The 23,500-nt window shown below is 32.6% G+C and overlaps 1 protein-coding gene across 1 annotated transcript; it reads right to left on the reverse strand.

Annotated features, from left to right (window-relative positions):
* Positions 1–283: 283 nt before the first annotated feature.
* On the reverse strand, positions 284–2,341 carry LOC114371326 (protein MAIN-LIKE 1-like). The gene is made up of 5 exons (XM_028328795.1): positions 1,964–2,341; positions 1,297–1,878; positions 845–1,138; positions 541–681; positions 284–466 (listed from the first exon to the last, which is right to left on the reverse strand). The coding sequence occupies exons 1-5, from the start codon at positions 2,339–2,341 to the stop codon at positions 284–286; spliced, it is 1,578 nt and encodes a 525-aa protein (XP_028184596.1).
* Positions 2,342–23,500: the final 21,159 nt, after the last annotated feature.

Raw genomic sequence — 23,500 nt, forward strand, 5'->3', positions numbered from 1 at the left:
TTCTTTATTTGAAATTTCTAACTTATTGTTGTTTAAATTATATAATAATTTTCAGTATAACTTAAAATTTCTAACTTATTTTGTCCAATTAATTACATTCAATTAAAATTTCTAACTTCTTTATTTGAAACTTATTTTTTTAAAATTTCTAACTTATTTTTTAATATGTCTAACTTCATAAAGAAATAGAGACATTATATTTAAGTTAAAACATACATAAAGACATAATCTAAGTAAAAACATAATTTAAATACATAAACAAATACAATAAAAAAGATAAATCCTAATCTATGCGGGGTCTCTGTCGCGGCCTAAGACTGTCATCTGGGTCGTCATCTCTAGCTATCCTCAGGCAAAGATCCATGATATCATATAAGTCAGTCCCTGTAGTCACCATCCTGAGGTTGATGACGTGCTCCAAATGCTCAGCAATCCTTCCCATCCTGACACATGTTGTGCAATCAACCTGTCTCAGTAAAAATAACAAGTGAGTATGAATTTATAAAAAATAATAAAGTTAACAAAAAGTACACAGCTTACCATAGAATGCGCAGGGGGATCTGACGTGACTGGAACCTGGGCGACAGGTGGCTCCACGAAGTCATCATCATGAGTGGGAAGGGAAGGCGCAGGTCTGGGCTCAGTAGTGTCCTCCGTCGGCGTCACAAAGGGGTGTGAAATCTGAAAAAAACCACTCCATGTAGTCTGGGGCCACCTGCCCAGGAACTACACAGAGTTCCCCTGTAGGCGCTACATGATCTGCAAACTGTACCCATCGGTCCTCTATATCAGTACCTGTCAACGAATCACGAACCAGTGGCGGAGGAACTGTCTAAATGTACACCATCTGCCGAACCACCCTCTCTGGTCGAAGGTAGACGATGATCGGACCCCATCTGACTTGCCCCATGTACAAGGAGATCAACTCATAGCCCCGAACTCCCCGATGCTCAGCATACGGCATCCAACAGACGTCAGTGACTGTCAGGGCATCAATCCGTGCTCTATAAGGGGATCCCATAATGCCGGTTATCTGGGCCTTACCCGTAAGCCACCTACAGGCACATGGGCTAGCCTCAGCATAACCATCGTCAACAATAGACCTGTGGACTGATGGAAAGTGCTCGTAAATCCAGCACTACAAATAGAAAGTCAACATTAGCAATCAAACATGGATTGAATTTTACTTTAATTTAAATTACAAGCAGCGATAGTCGCCTGAAGTAGTGAAATGTAACCAGCCATCTGCCGTGTAGGGGCCTGCGACGCCTCATTAAGCTGATCCTACAAGTGTACCAAAGCGGCCGCTCCCCAAGAGAATGTCCCTGCCTGTGCCAGGTCTCTGAATGCCTGCAGGTGCACAACATGGACATGGGTTGCACTCTTGTTAGCGAAAAGAGTGCAACCAACCAAGTGAAGTAGGTACGCTCGAGCTGCAGCAACCCACTGCCTGGCCCGGCACCTACTCTGGTACATGTCCCGAAGCCAGGACAACCGAACATGAGGCCCACCTGCCTGACGTGTCTCAGCTGTAGCCTCGACTGGGGTGACCTCAAGTAGCTCCATCAACAGCGCAATTGCATCAGCTGTAGCCAGCGGCCCGAATGAATACAACACGCCAGTAATCGGGATGTGCAAGAGCGACGAAACGTCGTCTAGAGTGATCGTCACCTCCCCTACTGGGAGGTGGAAGCTGCTCGTCTCCCTATGCCACCTCTCAACAAAGGCGAATATGAGTCCAGGATCAGTGGTGATCACAGAACACCTGATCAATGGATCCAATCCGGTGACCGCAATCATACCTTCGATCTCAGCAGCCGGTCTCCCAAATTTATCTACTTTCCTACCATGGGAGACCAACTTGAGATCGGGTCGCTCCTAAATTGAATAACAATTTATAAATTTGTGTATTTCAAAATAAAAGAAATTACTTTCTAATTATTGGAATAAAATATGTACGTACTTGTCCACGCCATATGCTGTGTGCCACATGATCAGCAAATCCTATCAAAACAGATGGATCGTGTGGCCCACCGGGGAACCCCTCATCATCAGCAGCTGTCCCATCACTAGCCACTCCATCAGACTCAGCAGCATCGGTAGCTCCTGTCCTCTCTGGGCTACCATCAGACGCATCAGGGACATCCTCAGTCAACTGAGGAACATCCTCAGGCAACTGAGGAACATCCTCAGCCACATCCTCAGCCATCTGGGTAACCCGTTGCCTACGTGCTGAGGCAGTGGGCCTACGACAGCGAGGAACATCCTCAGCCACATCCTGACTAAGGTCTCTGGCTCTACCTGTGCCTACCACACGACGTAGGCCTCGTGTTCTAACCATGATCTGAAATCATAAAGAACATTTACTTTTATTCGTCAAATTAAACACTCAAATAATTTGTGTAACAAAGCTTTCGAATCCTAACTAATCCACATAATTTATCCAAATCCACATATTATATATTTAGTTCAACATAATTTATCCAAATAATTGACATAAAAATGCATATATAACAAATGCATATATAAATCACACCAAATATAATTTCTAATAGTCAATAGAATTCTAATAGTCATTTTGAATATAGTTTCTCACAGCGGTTGCTTGAATACTATATCAATTAGGTTTAATCAGCATTAACTAAGATTCCAGATTTCAAAATGTCAATTGCTTAATTAAGATGGTAATTTCTCACAGCAGTTTGTTGAATATATCAATTAGGTGAATTAGTGTTTAGAACATAGTCATAGGTGGTAATTTCAAAATGAGTAATTATTTCTCTCACTAGCTAGCAATAGCATGTAATCATAGTCTATGGATTACTTTTCTAACTTTTAGCCATACAATTTGCTGACTAATAAGTGGCAATCGGAGCAATTCAGAATACCTAGTCGGAGCAGTCACGATGATCGAGTGAACTTTACTTAAGTGGGATGTTGCAACTTTTCATGATTTTGGTGAATTAGTGCTTGGTGGTTCTTTTATGAAGAAGGAAGAAATGAGTGTGGTCTTTCAGTTTCAATATTATGAATTTAGATGGTAGGCATGTTGGGAGAGGTTGTTTGACTAATAGTTTTGGATTACATAATTTCATTTATATAATTTAAGAGAATTTTTTTTCCACAGGGTATACTTTATCCTCTTCTTGCACAATCTATGATTGTAGCATATAAAACATGGTTAGAGAGGGTAAATTATTACATTTTTTAAATACTTTTAGTAGGATTGGATTGATGGGGAGTTTGAGCCACTTGTGGTAGCCTGGTAGGTATTAGATTCACAACTCCATGCTGCCATGTACCAAAGAAAAGGATGATTAGAAGATGTGCTTTTCTGGAGTATCTTTTATACTATTTAAAGCTATTTTATATTCTTACAAGTACAAGCTAGTCAAGTTGGTTGGATGTTTTTATGTGGTGTGGTGTGCTAGCTAATTTTTATGGATCATGCAAATTTTGTTTTAGACTTGTTTTAACATTGGTTGACCCGCGCTCATTGTCTATAAGACACTCGTGCCAACCAATATAGTTGCCATTCTCTTTAAATTTTAAAAGCACACTACCGCTTTCTCTAGTTCTTATTTTTAAAGAATCACTACTCGATCTTAAGCCGGTAACAATAATTCAACTTCGATGATTCATGTTTGATCAACATAACTCAGTGCATGTTTAGCTTGACATCCATGATTCATGTTTGATCAAATTTTCATATCAACATGTATCAAAAGCAACTAAAATTTGTTTCTATGATTCATATTTGAGTTGTAATTGTTAGCTAATTGACAACCACAGTGCCTTAGCTGAATACCATTAGCTAATTGACAACCACACTGCCCACAACTTAGCTTCATTAATCATCCAACTCAAATCACACCAAATTGTAATTCAATTTACACATATACATGCATATTTAAATCACACCAAATATAATATCAATTTACACATACAAATGCATATATAAATAACACAAACTAAATAATAATATGAACAAAAGATGGTTCTGGAATAATTTTTTAAAAAAAAAATCCAAAATTCTATAAAAACAGGTACTCGCGGAAGAAGGTTCTTCTGCAGGAAGGAAAAGCACTCCCACGAAAGAACCTTTCTTTCGCGGACTCCAGCGGAAGATGACAGAAATGGCACTTCCGTGGGATCCCGCGGAAGAACCATCTTCCGCGAGAAGGTAATGGAACGTCTTTGACACACGTGGAAGAAGCTTCTTCCGCGGGTATCTAGTCCGTGACATTTCCTTCTCGCGAAAGATGGTTCTTCCGCGGGATCCCACGGAAGTGCCATTTCTGTCATCTTCCGCTGGAGTTCGCGGAAGAAACGATCTTTCGCCCGACCTCCAACGGCACCCAGACACGCGCGGAAGAAATGAACCTTCCGCGGAAGAAGGCTCGTCTTCAACCTCGTGCAACCAAAACCATCAAAAACCAAACTAGACCAAGCATGTCTTCTACCCTATGGCCATCAAAAGCTATTAAAGGAGAAAAATGAGGTTAGAACACTAACCTATAGGGCGTAAGGCGAATGCTTCAAAGCTTCAAATGCCGGCAGTGGAGGACAACGCGCGTGGAGAAGAAGACCTGGACGCGGAGAGAAGACTGCTGCACGCGTGGAGCTCTGGTCGCGGAAGAAGAAGAACTCGAAGGTGAAGAAGCTTTGGGTCGCGGAAGAAGAAGAAGAAAACGAAGGAGGAAGAAGAAAGTTTGGCTCGCGGAAGAAATTTTGAAATAGAAAGACTTTTTCATTTAAAAATTTTAATTTATTAATTTTATTATAAGGGCCAATTGTGTAACTTCATATAATTGCTGGGTGCACCTAGCAACAGCCTTGTTTTTTTGCTTGACATGAGACCCGAAAGGCCATACTCTTAAAAAGAAAAAGAAAATCAACGTGAGATCATTAACTAAGAGAACCCTTTTCTCCCGGAAATAATTGAAGATTCTTAACAAAGGAGGGACTTTTGATAATTTTCAAGTTGACAGATCTTTTTGAAAAAAAAAAATTTTAAGTAATTATTAGAATTTTTTTAAATTTAATTATTAAAAGTTATCTGAGTTATCTTGTACTTTAATTGATTCGAGACATGTCATGATATGATTTAAGATATTATATATGAGTTCATATGTGTCCAAAGTTTAGATTTAACTGTTAAAAATAAAACTTTATAAATAAATGGTTCTTTATCAGATTCCATTTAGTAATTTACTCATTACTCTCTCACCTTAAAATTTCTAATGAGTCCTGACTTATTGAGATTCAACTATGTAAGTAGTATAAAAAAATTATATAATTTGTAATGATATATAAAAACTCTTTTTTTGAAACACCTTATTAATATTTATTATTTTTGTATATTTCATTCTTTCTATCATACTATACTATTATTATATAAAAAAAATCTAGTCTAATTGGTTATGAGTATTATAAATTTTTTAATAAATGTTGAATCCCTGTGAATAAAAAAACTATACTATTATTATCTATTATATCAACACCTTTTATTCTCTCTTTTTCTCTTATCAATTATCAATAATAATAATAATAATATAAAATATTTGTTCAGCCATCATTTAAATTTACAAATGTCAGAAGTATATCCAATTCAATCCTAATAAAGACTTTATCTCTCTCTCCATTCTGTTTTTTTTTTTTTTTTTACAAACCAGAACTATTGGGTTCTGCTTTTGCTTTGCCCATCGTACACATAATTTTTCAGTATGTAATAACTCTGTCGAAGAAGTCTTCAAATTCAAACCGAAAACCACACACACACAAAAAAAAAAAATCAAAAATCAATATTTTTTATTCAATTGAATGATTTATAGTTAAATTGCACGATTCAATTCGATTTGCAGTTGATTGATGTACAAAACTAAACCAAACCGCAATTATTTATAATTGCATATAATAATATATAATATTTAAATTATTTATTTTAATACTTTTATTTCCTTATTTTGATAATATAAATTAACTAGAATGACAATAATATTAACTAGGAATATATTTATTAATACATGAATATACTATATTATACCTTAACTGATACTTCACCTTTTTGATAAATTAGTTTCATAATTTTGGGTCGTGAGAATACTGTGTTGTGAGCAAAAAATATATATCATATCATCAATATTCACCTCAAATGATTGTTAAAAAAAGAAGACTATATCACAACTCACAAGTGACAATAGTCGATCTGATTGTTTATATATTTCATGACATTTTTATAGTGATGCTTTCATAATTATTAAAAAAAATAAAATAGAAACATTTATTATACTAACTTAATGTTTTAAAATATTTATTTTTATTTTAATTTTTTTGTTGGATGTTATTCTAGTTTTAATAAAACATTATAAACTTTACTTAAAATAAAAAGTAATTATTCAAGTTAAAAAAAACATCTAAAACCAACACAATTTTTCATTATCAATTTATCATCATCCAAAAAGTATCTACAACTAACATGAATCCGGAATTCACAAAACAATGCACATAGAAATCATTATCATAATAACAACATAATAGACCCATTCCCACCCCACTAGCCAGTCTCAGAAATTGACTTCACACTTAGTGGGGTCAAACACAGTCTTAGCCACTGCTTTTTTAGTAGAATGATCATCGGTCAAAGGAACATCGAGCTCGCATGGGACTCTCGCATTGAAGTGTCAAAAGATAAAATTCCAAATCTTGAACCTAAGACAAATCCTAATATTAACATCAATAGGGAAAACACCATCCTTACTATCTATGTGGAACTTCGAAACCTGATTTGGTTTTAGCACCGTCACATTTTGTCCCATGAAAATGGTGCCTATATTACTACAAAAAGAGGATTTTACATCGATTCTAAGGCGCTTTTAACGACGGTTTTCAATCGTCTTTGTAACTGTACATTCTAAGACGGTTTTCAACCTTCTTGAAGAACCATTTTAAAGAAGTTGTACATTCTAAGACGGTTATTTTCTTGAGAATCGTCTTAGAATGTGTGCTTTTCTAAAACAATTTTCCAAGAACCGTCGCAGAATATTTTTTTAAAAAGAAAAACAATATAAATTTAGGTATTTAAGATGGTTTTTCAAAGATGACCATCTTAGAATGTAGACATTCTAAGACGAGACATTCTAAGACGGTTCTCTTAAGAACCGTCATAGAATTTATTTGTTAAAAAAATAAAATAAAAATATTAAAAAGATTGAACTTCCTCCATTGGCCTTCAGATTAAGGAACATGTACAAGTACAATAACATTTATATTGATCAATTTATGCATCTCTTACATACAAGAACTGAAGAACAACCAATTGTGTACACTCTTATATATAGATTTGAGATTTGAATTGGGTACTTGTATATATATGCAGATAGCTACAAAGAAATTAACAAGTTTTTTTCTGCACAAGCTACGAATAACATGATGCAAACATATCATCTAACTGACCTAAAGCTAAGGCCTTGGGTCTAGTCTCTTAGGCTGGCAGGTAGATGCTTTAAATGAGTTCATCTCTAAGCCTCATCCAGTTACTTTGGGTCCCCTTTCTTCTGCAAAAATCAAAACACAAACTCAATCATTAATTGAATCATTGAAACAACACAAAATTATTTAATTTGAATTTATTCCCGAAGCCTAATTGAAACCTTTTAATGATGATTTACATATAAAAGATTTCGCAAGTTATTCAGCCAATCAGTTCCATTAGGCTCCCTTGTGAAAATATAGTGGTCGCGACACTCTTATTTGAAATTTTGGTTCTTATTTCAGAAATTATTCCTCAATCACTTTTTATTTTTAAAAGGTTTAATTTATTCTTTAGGTTCAAATATTTTGTCACACAGGGATCTCATTATTAAAGAGAAAAACCTTATTGGTTCATGTCACTGTGAAGAGACTACATAGTACTAGATAGAGTAGGGCTGTAGTACAAAATAAATTATGTACAAAGCTATTATTTTTACAATGATTATGCTCTCTAAGACAAAAATAAACAAGTACAATAAAAGGAACAAAATCCAAACACTACTACAAAAGTGAGAATTTACAACATTAAAGCAAGGACGGTTTTGTAAAACCGCCTTGGTAAAAAATGCGGAAGCTTTTAATGTCGGTTTTCTAAAAACCGCCCTTAAAAAATACCTTTTAAATACGGTTTTTAAGAACCATCGTTGTCTTTACATAATTTCCCATTTTATATTAAGGGGAAAACGCGAAACCTCATCCATCTTCTCTCCTTAACCCTCACACAGTCCATCTCCTCCTCCAACCGCCTCATCCTCCTCACCGCCACCACCCACAACCTCTCCCTGGCCCTCCCCTGGCCCCTTATCTTCCACCCTCTCACCAAAACCTTGTCCTTCGGCCCCACCATCTCTACCTCACATGTTGACATATACATATCTCTCTCTCTCTCCTTAGTTATCTGACCCAGTGCAAAGCCACAGTCCAATATTGAAATCAAAATAATTTTAAGATTTCAAATCCTAGAATCCTAATCTCTCTCTATCTCCTTATTGCAATAACCTAACCTCGTGTCGTGATCCGGGCACTGGAATTAGGGTTTGCACTTTCTGTGATCCATAATCAAGATCGAAAGGAGAGAGGAGAAGAGATGGACAACTGTTGTGTCATTTGTGCTGAGCCTTTGGAATGGGTTGCGTACGGGCCCTGCTTGCACCGGGAGGTGTGTTCCAAGTGCGTTGCTCGTCTACGTTTCATCTACGACGATCGCCTTTGCTGCATCTGCAAGACTGAATGCAACCTTGTTTTCGCCACCAAGGTATACACAATGCCCAATCCTCTGTTTACCCAAATTTTTTTATTCATTTTTTTTTAATAATCGGTGAGATGAAATTGTTTTGCATATGTTGCCCTAAATGTGTGGACTTAAATGTATGCCAGAAGTTTGTTTTTTGCCCCTTTTTGTTCTATACTTTCATTGGTCTTCTATCATGTTTTTTCTTGTTTGCTTGTAAACATGGTTCAGGAGAAATTTTTAATAATGAAGCCAAATGAGGTTACAACCCAATCATGCAAAATCTACCCAAGCACTGATCAGGCTTCAAAATATTTTTGTGCGGGTGAAGTTAAAGCTTTGGATTTATATGTTGTTATATATTCCGAGGATAAGGAACACATTAACATTTACTGTGTCCTTTTTTGGGTTTTTTGGATGAAGCCATATTAAAGGATTCTGATTATAATGAAGTTAATAGAGGTGAATGTCAATTTGCTACTATGGCAAGTGTTCTTGACAACGACACACAGGTATGTTCTTTCCTGGTACCTGAATTTAGTATGCTTTATTTTCTATGACATGAACACAATGATATTATTTAATCCATGTATCTGGCCCAGATTTGTATTCTTGTGAAACGTGAAACTTGCCCAAATCTGGATACTATGTTTCACCATTGCTCATTGGTCTTTTCATCAAACTTTAACAACTATAGTTATTTTGAACTGTTGGACAAGACGACAAAGAAGACTTTACAGCAGTTCTTTTATCTACAGTATCACTACATAAATACATTTAATATTTTGTTTCTAATTACTTAAAATGGTTAGTAATATGCTCTAGGTAATCAATAGCATATCAGTCTGAGTCTGAGACATGAATATCATATTGTAGAGTTGTTCCCCTTAGATAAATTCATTAGAGAGTTAGTCTTCTGATTCTTCACAAAATATGCTAATTATTGGTGATGTTATGACAACAAATTGTGAATTACTAAATCATTTATTATTGCAGGGTATGCCTTTTCAACCACCAGAGGCTAGTATAGCTTATTTGAACTTTTAAATGCCTTCCCTTTTTATTGCAGGGTATGCCTTCACCTTGAACTACTAAATTTTCATTTGATGATTTATGACCAGTTGTAAATAGATTTGATTTCCATGTCATTATTCAACCTTCCCAGATGCATTCAAAGCATACTTTAGTTTATACTCTACTGTTCCACTTACTTTTGTATTGACTTTTCAGCACAAAGTAATTAAAAGAAAAAAAAGCTTTTAGCACACAGAAATCAGAATATATTGGCTATGTTAATTGATTTTTGCTCCCTTCACAGTTACTGAAAATTCGGATTCTAATACAAATTTAACTATTCATTTGGCTTTTAGCCTTTTACATGAGAACATTGCTGACTGTCTATATCATGTTGGCTTTAATTTTAATCAGATTTGACTCTTATAATACTACAATGCCATATGGCTATATTCAAACATTTCAATTATCATCTAAAAGCCGGTTAATGATGATCACTTAATTCAATCAACCACTAAGTGATCTTAAATATATGCATAATTGTATGAGTTCCTTGTGAAGCTGACTGAATCACTGAACCATAAGTAGTTATCCTAGCAATGGAAGAGGTCCATATATTAGGGACATGTATTATTATTCTGGCATAAACCTGATTTTTTTTTTGGTTATCAGCCACTGTCAAATATGTGGCTTCCTCTTTTTGTATTTCATCAAATAATTTGGAGTTCTAAAATATCTCTCTGTCTTGCTAAAGATTTCTATTTTCTAATCAGAATGCACATGTTTAAGTCAATCTTGTAGATTCTAATATTGTTGGTTGTTTAGGTAGGAAAATCTATTTTTAAACTTATAACACAATTTTTTTATTATATAATTTGTTGTGCAAATGTTCAAGTCCCAGTTACTTGTGTTCGAGATAGGGAGTATTTGCCTTAAATATTGTTGTTCGAGATCCATCAGAATGGAAGCTCAAGTTCAATATCCGCTTGATTGGCATTCTATATCAGGTAGCAGGTCATTTTCTCATCAGCTAGGAGTAATATCTTCTATTACTATCCCATGTATGGATATATCCAAGTGTTTTATATTTTTTACTTTGAATTTTGGTTACGTGCAATTGAAATGTTAAACCAATAATAAATGTTAAGCCAATAATAAAGTTAGAGTGTGTTATAACTTACAAGAAATATGTTGTTAGCACTCTATTATTAGTGTTATAAAAAAATTGATTTTTTATGAAATTAATTTAAATTTATCACAGTTTCAATTCTTTAACGAAATGTTATTATTTTAGATTTATCACAGTTTCAACTCATAAATGTTTTCATTTTATTTCATTGGATTTAAAAAAGTTATTTATAATGTTGCATCATAGGGTAAGTGGTTATTCCAATTCCCACCTCTTTTTATAATAAAGGAATTTATTGTTGCATTCACCCTTTGCGTAACTTGCATATCTTGCCCATGGATTTGCCGCCTTTGTCTTTCAAGTAGACACTTTTGATATTTTTAACCATTCCAAATTACACTTCTTTTATCTTTGTCTATATGTTTAAGTTTTTAAATTGTTTATTCATTTCAACTTATTTTCTTTGATCTTCATCTTTATTCTTAATTTGAATTCAATAGATTTTCATAGAATTTTCTAATGATTAAAAACATATTTATTAAACAATTTAAATTAATTTATTATAAATTTGAAATGTAATTTATATATTTAAATATATTATTTATAGTTATCATCTCTATTAATTTATTTGTTAATAGAATCATTATTGAAAATCAGTATCCTAAAAATATAAATTATTTCCAATTTTTTTTACGATTTTCATGGTTTACAGTGATAAATTTAAATTATATAAAAAAACATTTAAGCTACACATTCCACAAGCTTAAAAAAATACTAGACAGCTATCAACACATAATCTCCAAAATATGAAGAAAATGTGTTTGTGATAAATAATTAAAAACCATTAAGTTTTACTTGCAAACACATAAATTGTCCACGTTCAACCTATATACTAGTACATTATTTTCAATATTAGTTAAGTTATAATATAACGATATAGTATTATATTATTACGCGCAATTGACTAATCTCATCAATTAGTCGTGACTATATTATTTTAAATATTTGATTCACATGTCGATAAATGTGAGACAACGCCTGGACGACTTTTGTGTGTGTGTATATATATATATATATATAATCAATATTATTCTATAATTATTTTTTTATTATAAATATGTTTTATTTCTGTTTTGGCTTTTTCGCATTAGTTAGAGATTCTGAAAAATGTTAGTATTATATTGTTTCTATTCCTTTTGGCTTTTTCGCATTTTTTGTTTCTTTTTTCTTCCTTTCTTTTTTGTTTCTTCTATTGTTTTCCTTTGCTTTGTTTCTTTGGTCAATGCATGTTTTAGTATGTGAAAATAAGATCTAAGCAAATGATTTGACTTGTGAGCTTTTATATTTAGTATTTGATGTCTTTATCTTAATTTGATAATACTTTTATAATTGGTGAAAATGATTTTATAATTATTGAAATTGATGATGATATTTTTGATTGCCATCAATGTCTTATTTAAAGATATCGGAGAATAGCGAAAAGAAAAAAAATACAAAAAATAAAAAATTGAACACATACTAAGATGGTTCTTGGAATGACCGTCCTAGTATATGCAACATATTACGACGGTTATTTGAACAAACGTCTTAGTATGTATAATTTTCTAAGATGGTTATATTATAACTGTCGTAGAAAATCATTTATCCAGCATACTTACTAAGACGGTTTATGTAACGATCGTCGTAAACCAGCAAATAAAATGATGTCATTTTATAACCATCTTAGAATTCCAGCACTTTCTGCAACGGTTGTTTTCATCACCGTCATTGAAAATCTGACATATAAAACGGTTTTGAAAACCATCATTATATATTTTATGCTTTTTACAATGCTCATTTTTACGACGGTTCAAAACCATCGTAAAATGGGCAATATAACCGACTTAAAAGTCTCTAATTCTAGTAGTGAAAGCAACAACACCCAACCCATATATGTCAATATTTGTAATATTTAGAGAACAAGATGACTACCTAATACCTGGACGTGAAATAAGACATTTGATTAGCTGAAAATTGAATACTGTCTGCAAGGAATATAAGAAACGAATAAAAAATTTAAATAAAAATCACAACAAACTAACATTTGACAATAAGAAAAGAAATATATAAAGACCCAGAGGAAAATGTAATATAACAGGAAAAAAATGTGCATATGACTTATTATATACTTACTAATCAGAGGACCCCATAAAAATAATACAACAAAGAAGAAATGTAATAGTAAAGTGTTTGAAAGAATTGAATCAATCATGTTTATTATATACTTTGCATTCTTCAATTATCCTAGCTAATTTAATCAAGATGATTAGTCTAAAATTACTTGAATGAATCTGCTTGTTTTAGTTTTTCCTCTCTTTTTTTCCCTTGTGTTAAAAAAAATTATTGAGAGAAGAAAAGTACAGGAACAAATTATACTTCATGGAAGTAACGCATGACGCAAAGGGTTAATAACCTTAAATCGATCCCCCGAACAAATTGTTAAAAAAAATTAAATATAATTTCAATTTCATATGTGAAAGGGGTCTCTAATTTATTTTTTATTATTAATTTAATTTCATCAAGTCTCATTAAAATTATTAAAATAAGTATCATATTTAAAAAATAATTTTATCTTAAAATAACTCTCGTGTTGGGTAGTTTTTCAATATAACATTAATTATTTTTTCTATTAATATTTTAAAAAAGATTTATTTTAGTTTTTTAATATAATATTAATGTTATCATTACCTATAAATTAGTAAAATTATCATTATCTTTACTTTATTTATTAGCTTTTAAAACACGTATTTTTGTATCCATATTCCTATTTAGATTATTAAAACTCTTTCATGGAATTGGTTTGTCTAAAGGAGGAGAGAGGTAATGTTTTACTTTATTAGACTAGCTAGTAAGTATCTTTTCTAATAAATTTTATTTAGCTTATAAAAAAAATTCAAACTTAATTGTATTGCTTATTCAAGACAAATATTTTTACATATATACTTGTCCTGGATTCCAATTAGCAGATAGCAATTATGCAAGGTTAGGACAAATGTGAAAAATGAGGATGCATACATATGCAAAGCAGTTGCATTATTTAAATATAAAAAATTTAATATCCTGCATAATTTATATCATATATAATTATCTTTATTTTTTTTTTTTTTGCATTTATCTTAAAGTTTCTCTCTCAAATTTGAAGGAATGCATTTTTATTGTCCCATTTTTATGTTTGTAAACATTTTCCTTTGCAAAAAAAAAAAAAGAACCATTAAGCTAGCGTATAAATAATTGGTGAGAGATTAAATAGCTTAATCAATTTCGTTATATTTAATATTATCATTTATCAAATATTTTTATTTAATTTTAATTTTATTTTTAGTGACTTTTTATTTATTTATATATGATAGTAAGTTTTAATGTAAAATATTTTTATTACTTGCAATTGACACACGCATTCCTTGATATCACTAGCAATCATTATCTGTCATGAAGAACAGTCATCGTAAATGAAAAGCAACAAGTAATGAGATATTACATGGTCATTCACAAACCTCGGAATATAGTTTGTAGCTTTCAGTTGTATTAGGAAACTCAAGATCTACTGTGTGTAAGATTCAGAAAAAAAAAATGATAATGAGAAATAATAATTATTTTTAAGCATAGAATTGCAGTAACAACCAAAATCATATAGAAAGATGCATGCAAGAAACTAAATTTTATACCTAGTAATAAAGAGAAACATTGGGCAATTTTGCTCACTATCATTTGCCACCAAAATTCTACAAGAATAGATGCAAGGTTATATATGTAATTGAAATAAACAAAGATAACTACACCTCGCTCCATCTTCTTTGTGTTGATCCTTAATTATACCTAACAGGATAACACCATTCTCTGTTTGATATCTTAAGTTTAAAAAGAATTTGCTAACTTGCACAAACATTTAGTAAATAACCTAATTCTAGTAGATCAAACAAGAGGTAAATTATTCATCTCGTGTCACTAGCAGCTATATACTGGCACATGCAATTGTATCGAATTTTATCCATGACTTTTTAATTTTAAGAACTAATTACAGCTCTATGTCTACATAAAAAGAAATTTCATGTTACAACTTTTTTTGCTGATACAAAATTCATATTACTTGTTTCAATTTTACATACATTTACACTTATAACAATTAAGTATTTAAGTCAGTCCTTTGCAGTTTCCTGCTTCTCAAATACAATTTTAAGTAGTTGGCTTCATTCATCTTTATGCATGTCAATCAATCCAAGACAGCGGTGCACAGTGGCCAATGTCAAAACCACTATAGCGAGATAATGGTTAGTAGGTTAGCCACTATAATGAAGTTTATTAATACAAATAAGATAATTTAAACTATACACTTAAATATGCTTAAAAAATAAAAATTCGATCTCAAAATTAAGGACATTCTTAGTTAATAGTAAATAAACATAGTCCCAAGCTACCTAGTCAATAATGAAACCTCCCAAGTTACATGCAACTTTGAATTGTTTATCTGAACACAACATAGGAATAAAAAATCGAGGAAAACAAATAGACATGCTAATGAAGGAAAGAAAAGAATAGAGCAGAAAAGGCTAGTGGGTTGGCCTAAAAGTTGCTGGAGCACTCAGGGTTGGTTAGAAACACATAAGAGAGTTGTGGGTTAGACAATTTGTGTTGATTAAAAGAGTTGTGGGCAAATTGCAGAATTATCTCAAAAAGATTGGATGAACAACATACAATTAGGTGGCAAAGAAGGTTTTTTAACCCCCTTGTTACGAATCAAGGTCACTAATAATACTATAGCTGCTAATAGCTGTAATTATATCTTTCATCAATTTTGATTTTTTTTTCTGCTCAAACTTCAACTCTCGCAGGGTTCCTCAATCATGCCTTAGCAAGCTCTTCAATCGCCTCAATTTAAGTAACAGAGAACAAACTAGTTTGGTGGGTGAAAATCGAAATTAGTTAAACAAGACCCAAATCATAATAACAGGTTAATATCCATCTACCTCATCACCATTGACTTCAGACTTTAACTTGTCAGACTCGTATTCCTCTAGATTCTTCCCCTCCTAACACATCAAAATAACAAGTTCAATCAATTATTGCAGTATATTACATTATACTATAAAATAAGAGTAAGTAGTATAAGGTAAAAAGTATTCACCAATTTCTTATTGTAAGCCAAAATAGTTTTCTCATACTCTTGTTTCTTCTTTTCGGCCGTAGCAACGAAGAGACCTTTTCCTGAACCATTAAATTAATGCAAACTAGGTTACAAAAATGTGGATATCATCAATAAATTAGGATGCTCCTTCTTGAACTGCTCTCTGAACTTTGACCTAAACCAAACAATCACAAAAACTTCAATCGCGAGAACACAAAAAAAAAAAAACGAAACGAAACGAAAACAAATTCGGTATCAAAAGCAAACGAAAATTTGTACATGAAAATGAAAAAAGCGCTTGGAGGTCTCTTTCACTTGTTAGGAACCTTAGTAGCTTTCTTCTATTGTTTCCATCCGACAGCACCAGTGCCCTTGCGCTTCAACCTAAATGGCGCATCGCAAAAAAAAAAACGTTAAATGACAACCAAAAGATAAAAACGCAGAACACAAAATGATGAATGACAGATCGGAAAAACCAGATCTAAAAAATATATTCGTTTGTGGAGAAGAGAATGAGTAATTTTATATCCTTAGAATAACACAAAAGCAAAGTCTAAGTACATTGTTGCGCGAAACCGATCGAAACAACAACAAGAGAAGCCCAAGCACGCGTATGATTTTTATTTACCACAAAGTTGCTGATTCCCGACGGCACGTGTCATTGAGGTCAATTCCGAAAACGGTGTATATCTTATGGTTGTTCGGCGCCGGTGCACAGACATTGTAGGAATCTGAGAGAAAGAGAGAGAAAGAGAGAAAGTGAGTGAGGTTGTACTAGCTAGGGATTTAGGAATTGTGTGAGGCGTGAGTGTGAGAAGAAAAAGAGAGACAAAGTGACGCTGCGAAGAAGTCAAAGTGCCGCCAGCTCCCTCAACTCTCTCAGTGTCACAACGAAGAAGTCGAGGCGACGAAGAAGGAACGTGAGAGTGGGAGAGATGGCCTTGCAGAATAAAAGAAAGAGAGAAAATAAATTAAAAATAATAACCAATTCAAAGACGGTCTCAAGAGAATCGTGTTTGTAATGTTTGAAATAATTACGAAATTGCCACCATTATATAAACAAAGGCGGTTAATAAATAATCGTAGTAGGTACCGCGTCGTTAAAAATGGTTTTTTTAGTAGTGTGAAGAAGTTTGTGGTCTTCTTATCCTAAAGGTAGCCGTCCCAGGGCATTTTGACCTTGGCAGCGGAGAACTCAAGGCACAAGGGGTGCCTACAATGTTTTTGTTATGGTAAGGGGATTGCTTACAAAATCAATAACGAAAATTGGTTTGTTAATTTGGTATGCACCCCTGTACTACAATGAAAACACATTTTCGTTGTAGATTTTGTACACAGTTATGCAGTTATGCCAGGAAGACATATTTATGTGAGAAGAGTACTTTTGGGGGAAAAAATTGACCACTTGGTAAGAACTAACAATGGTGTTGGTGACAATAAAAACTCCCTTGTTTCTTATAGACTTGTGACTATTATTATTTAAAATAAAGTCATTTTGTTTAGTATTTGAAACAATGAGGCCTATGGCCCAAAGTACTTTTAAGATAACTAATGGTGTGTCTTCTACTTTAGAAAAACCATGATGAAAAAGAAAATATCAAGGAAGGGAATGAAGGAAAAAGGTGACATACTAGAAGAAAGCTGAAAAATCAAGAGGAAAACACTCAAAAAAGTGACATAGGGAAAAGCATGACAAGAGAGTAGAAAATGAGAAGGGTAACCAAAAGGATCAACCTGTCTCCCCTTGTCATCGGCCAAAAGTGGGTTGATCTACCCTATTACACACAAGAAAAGTAAGTTGGAAATTTAAACCCTTCATATGGTCTTATTGATAGATTTTGTGCCAAAAACAAAAAAAACTACAAAATAAATAAAAAAAATCAATATATTGTAATCGATTTAATTAATTTTCTTTTATAAATATTAAATAATAAATTTATTAAAAAAATTAAATATACAACCTTAAATTTTGAATAATAATATATTTAGATAATAAATAAATTAAATAAATATTAATTGTATTTTTGTTTTATAAAAAATGGGTTGACAACTCTATTTACTCCTCAATTCATTTTTGTGGATCAAAATGGGGTAAGTCAAAGCCAGGTGATGGGTTGAAAAATTTAACTCAATCCGCCAAATAAAGGACCAAAGCCGGTTGACTTGGGGAGTTCAAGCCATTTTACCACCCTTAAAAAATCCAAGAAAAAAAAAGAGAAATGGTCATGAAATAAGTTATCTATAGACATTTTTCCAAGGGTATAACTGGAATTATGACCTTAAAACTAAGGTAAAAATAGCACATCGGTTAGAAATTTAAATTACTATGATTGGTATCATAACCAGTACAAGGCTTTAAATTTGATATCAAATAAAAAAACACACACATTTCACTAACTAATGCATTTTAATTCTAACAAGCAAAGAGACATGATTAAAATGATGCTTTAGGACAAAGATGTGTCCTCATTTTCTAAAACCAAACACCTTTCTATACAAACTTGACATACTTAAAAAAGATTTCAATTTTCAAGTCAAGGAATCATATGTCAAATATGGAGCGTCGTGAGTCATCTTCACATTTACACGAGGCTGCATGATTATGATTTTTGACAAATCAAAAGAATGTTCCTTTAATCTTTAACATTGTTGTCTGGATTGGACTGATAGGTCTATCAGTTAATGAAGCAATTAACCTCCCAATTAACTTTTTTGTTGAATGTAATAACTGTGTTTTCTAGGTTGAACTAGATTAAACAAGTTAAAACTAGAGTTGAATCGGGTTAAACTGGGGTTAATTAAAAGTTATCATGAATTATAAAGCTTGACGTAGTGCTAACTTTTGTCCCGCAATGAAAGTGTTATATATGTAAGCTTAGATTAATTTAACAATAAAATGTACATGAAAATTATATATACATGTATTACTATTTGAATATTAATTATATAGTACGATCAAACAATGTAACCTGTTAAACCTATATTGAAAATTTTGACAGTTTGCTTTCTGCAGGTCAGGCTTTGAAAATATTGCTTTGCACAAATCACAATCTCACTACTAAAAATGTGTGTTTTTACGATAACAAATCTACGACGGTTCTTTTGGAACCACCTTAAAAAATGAACCGGTGACATTTTTGTAATTATTTTACTAAAAAGACACATTCTAAGACGGTTATTGAAAAACCGTCTTAGAATGTGTGTTGGTGATAACTATAACAGCGCATTTTAATGAAAGACCGTCGTCATCTCAATTAAAATAAAAGCCCTTATATATAGTCCATGTGCAGCACGACCAACAAAGGAACCCTAACCCCCAATCCCTCTAGAATTCCTCTCTGTCTCCGCCTTGCTCTCCCAACTCTCTGCCCTCCTTTGCCTCCTTCTCATCGCGCTCCCTCGATTGTTCCCCGCTGACGTCGTGTTCTTCGCCGCCCAGAGCGAGCTCTCTGTCTACGTCGACGCCTTCATCCCCAAGGGCTTTCACCGCCTCCTTGACGTCACTAGCAGCATCAAAGGTTCCCCACTGCGGCTTCCTCTACAGACACTAATCACAGTCATATTCAGATGAAGGCCTTTACTGGCACCCAGGCTTGAATATTTTTATATTAAAGGGAAGATGATAAGGGAGCAACAGAGAGAGTAATACTGGGTGGACAAATAGAAGAGTATAGTTATCTGAATGGATCTTCATCTTAGTGTGCGGTTTCCTGTTTCACTTCCCTGCTTCTCTCACTCTCATAGTAAGATATTTTTTCTTCTTATTTTTGCAAATAAAACAACTATTGTCACCAATCCTTATTGTACTTTCTGATTTACATTTATTTATGTGGTAACTAAAACTTCATAAAGCAAGTAGTTAATTTTTCTATATATTGAAGATGTTCTTTTTCCCTAGCAGCGGTTATATTATTCTATTCGGTGGAACCATCGTGTGCCAATTCATTGCTATCCTCGTGGAGGAGTAGTACTACTCCCAGTAGGTTTAGACGTGTAGTTCACGCTCACCATTTATCATATCACAGGAATATTGGTTTCAAGGGAATCCAAAATTCAGCTACAAGAATTAATACTGGTTGCTTTAAGCTGGGTTTTGAAATTGGTTTTGGTGGAGTTGTATTATTTAATAATAAACACAATTTCTTACTTTCTATATAAATCAATGGATAAGGTTCCCAACCATTGGTATTAAGAAGAGGGAATTGTCAAGATATTAATGCATTCTAAATTCTCAAATTATAAGTATTACTGCATTTTATATTGTCAAGATATTTAATATATTTAATTTTTCACTTAATGCTTTCTTTATAAAACAATACAACGATTCATAAAAAATATTATTAGAAGAGTAATATTACTCAAAACTATTATATATATATATATATATATATATATAATTTGTTTTTTTTTTTTGGTAAACTGATTTGCTCTTCTTTGATTGATTGTTAGTTTTTACTTGTTAAGCTAATAGGGATTCTACAATATTGTATTCTATTGCTACGAAAGGAGCTAAGTGATAATTCTCTCACTTTTATTCATTGAAATTCATAACATATTTATACGCGGATACAAGATAATTTTTCCCACCAAAAAGAATAACAAACTAACAGACTATCAAAATTCAAACTACAGGTTGTTGAAACTAATTTCAGGCAAAGTAGTGGAATTGTATAACAAATTGAGACAGTTACACGAAGTCCCTTAGATGGGTTGGTCTGCTGCTTCTCCTCTTGGGCCTGCAGTTCTCGATAATTTTACCAAAAAAAATCATATTTAATTTTTCACTTAATAATTTCTTGAAAAAATAACAATAACCCTACCCAATCATGTAAATATTAAACTTTGTTGTATTGTTATTTGTTAATCAATCATAGATTAATGGCATAGTTAGGTTCACATTTTATAATATTAGGCTCTATTTCATACTAATTGGCCTTTAATCAGACTCCAATTCATCATTCATTGAGACTCTTGTTGAGCAAATATTGAAGCCATCATTGTCCACAATCATTCCTAAGAATTCAAAGTAGCTAATACCTTCTTTTGTTAGTTTAAATAATTCTTTTACATATAGTATTTTAGTGTTATCATTTTAAGGTTGAGAATATGAAATAAAAAGAATGATCATTCCATAACCCAGTTAAAAACATTTATCCTTTTTTTCTTTACACCTGTGCACTGCAGGAGTCACTGCTAGTTGGGATACAAATTTTATGTTGATCACCAATACTACTGTCTGTTTGATTACTCTTCTATTTCTTTCAGCCAAAATTTCTTGATCTAGCTTTAGGTGCAGCTTTGGCAATTCTCCTGACGTTAGAAATTATTCGAGTAAGTATCTTGATATAAATTCAAGTATTCAACTTACTAGGAGGGATGATGTCATATTTTGAAAAGGTTGTTGTGTGAGTGTGTGTTCATGGTTCAAGAATTCAATATAATATGATATTTTTACTATTTGCTTATATGATTTTTTAAAACAAAAAATGAAAAAATAATATGATATTTTTTTGTAATTAAAAGTGAATAAAAAAATAAAAAGAAATATTTTCTCAAATCAATTTGTCAGCTATATACTCCTGTGCAGCATTTATAATAATTCATTATTGCAGCTTCTTTTTTTATCCTCTGACTTAAAACACCAATTGTTTATACTAATACAATTAGGGTTCCTTAAAATTAACGCTTAATTATATAAATGAGTAACTTAATTATATTTTAAAGTTTAATTTGGTCCTGTAATTACGAGGCCAAAAATAACAATGTTGGGGAAGATTCCAGGAACAGATATATATAGAAATATTGATTAATACAAGGAAGTTGTGAGAATACCTGGATTTCTTATTTTAAGCTTGGAGGCTCCCATCAATTATGCTAACATCACATATCTCAACTAGAGGTTAGTTTCACCTTTGTAAATTTCATGATGTAAATTTCATTTTGGTGCATAGATGCTACCCTTGTTACTAAACTATTGACATGTTATGTTAGAACGTTGTAAATTTCATGATGTAAATATCAAGTCTTACTATAATCTGTGGATGCTCTCACCTCCCATTTTCAACTTATGACTATGAAGAGTCATAAGTTTGTGTGGAGCTATCTTTCTATGTTAAATAGTAGAAGGAAAGAAGAATAAGAGAGAAATAATTACACCCAAAAGAATTTCATTTTACATTGGTTCTAGAAAGACCGTTGTAGAATGATATCCATTCTAAGACGATCACTCAAGACCGTTGTATAATACAATACATTCTACATCAGTTCTACGATAACCATCGTAGAATGTGTATCATTTTAAGGCAGTTCTTACCACGTGACCGTCTTAAAATGATATCCATTCTAAGACGGTCTTTCAAGAACCGATGTAGAATAACTATGACATTTTACGACGGTTTTTCTAGAACCGATGTAGAATAGCCTACCCTTTTTACGACACCGCCTACAATGTCGATCGTAAACCGATGTAGATTTACCTAATTAACCGATGTAGTATGATATTTTTCTAATAGTGTCTATATATAGTTAGTGCCTAGTGATCCACATGATGTTAAGTATGAGTTGAGAGAATGACTTAAATGGTTCAATTTCCTTTTTCTAAATTACTTAAATAGCCCACAAAACCTTAATGTAAGCCTCAATTGCAGGTGTGCCTTTAGGGGGATCATTATGGTTCTGTGATTTTCAGATATGCATCTCATATTGGTGCTTGTCCCATTACTCTGGCTGAACTTGGGGAAATCTTTATTGGTATTGATATTGCTTGGGAGCCAAGGATTCAAAGTTTTCACACTGGAATATGATTCTCAGGTGACGATTAATTTTTTAATTCATGGTTTTCCTGAATCGTATGTGGCTTTTGGTATGGTTCAAAGGATTCTTCAGTTCACTCAGATTAGAGGGAGTTTTCAATGGTCTCATACTCTACGAAGCAAATCAAGTTAGAGACTTATTGGCAAATTACGGTCAATCCTTAAATTGTTGTTAGAGGATCTTTGATTTTGTTTCATCTTTTATTTCTCTAGTGGTATCAACATATTTCTCATACTATTTCCCCTCGTTGGTTTTTAATCAAGTTTTCCTAGGGCTTGGGGATCGCCCTTGTGATTCATAAGAAAAATAAAACACTATGGAGCACATGGGTCAACTAAAAGTGAATGTTAGAGGAGAGATTTAGAATTTGAGTTTTTGGTATGTAATTATGTTAAATACTAAAAGAAAAAAAATTGTTGTTCATAATGATCTAATTTAGCATAATTATCTTCAGTAAAAATTCCTTTAAAAAATGATTATATACTAAAATGATATATAATTAGTTCAAATTAATTTAATTCTTCATTGGGGAGCATTTTAGAGGAGAAATTTTTAGTTTCATGATCTTAGATTGAAAATTTTGGTTTCTCATGTTTAGTTTAGTACGTATCTTTTTTTT

The sequence above is a fragment of the Glycine soja genome, chromosome 10 (genome assembly GCF_004193775.1).
Source record: "Glycine soja cultivar W05 chromosome 10, ASM419377v2, whole genome shotgun sequence".
Classification (NCBI taxonomy): domain Eukaryota; kingdom Viridiplantae; phylum Streptophyta; class Magnoliopsida; order Fabales; family Fabaceae; genus Glycine; species Glycine soja.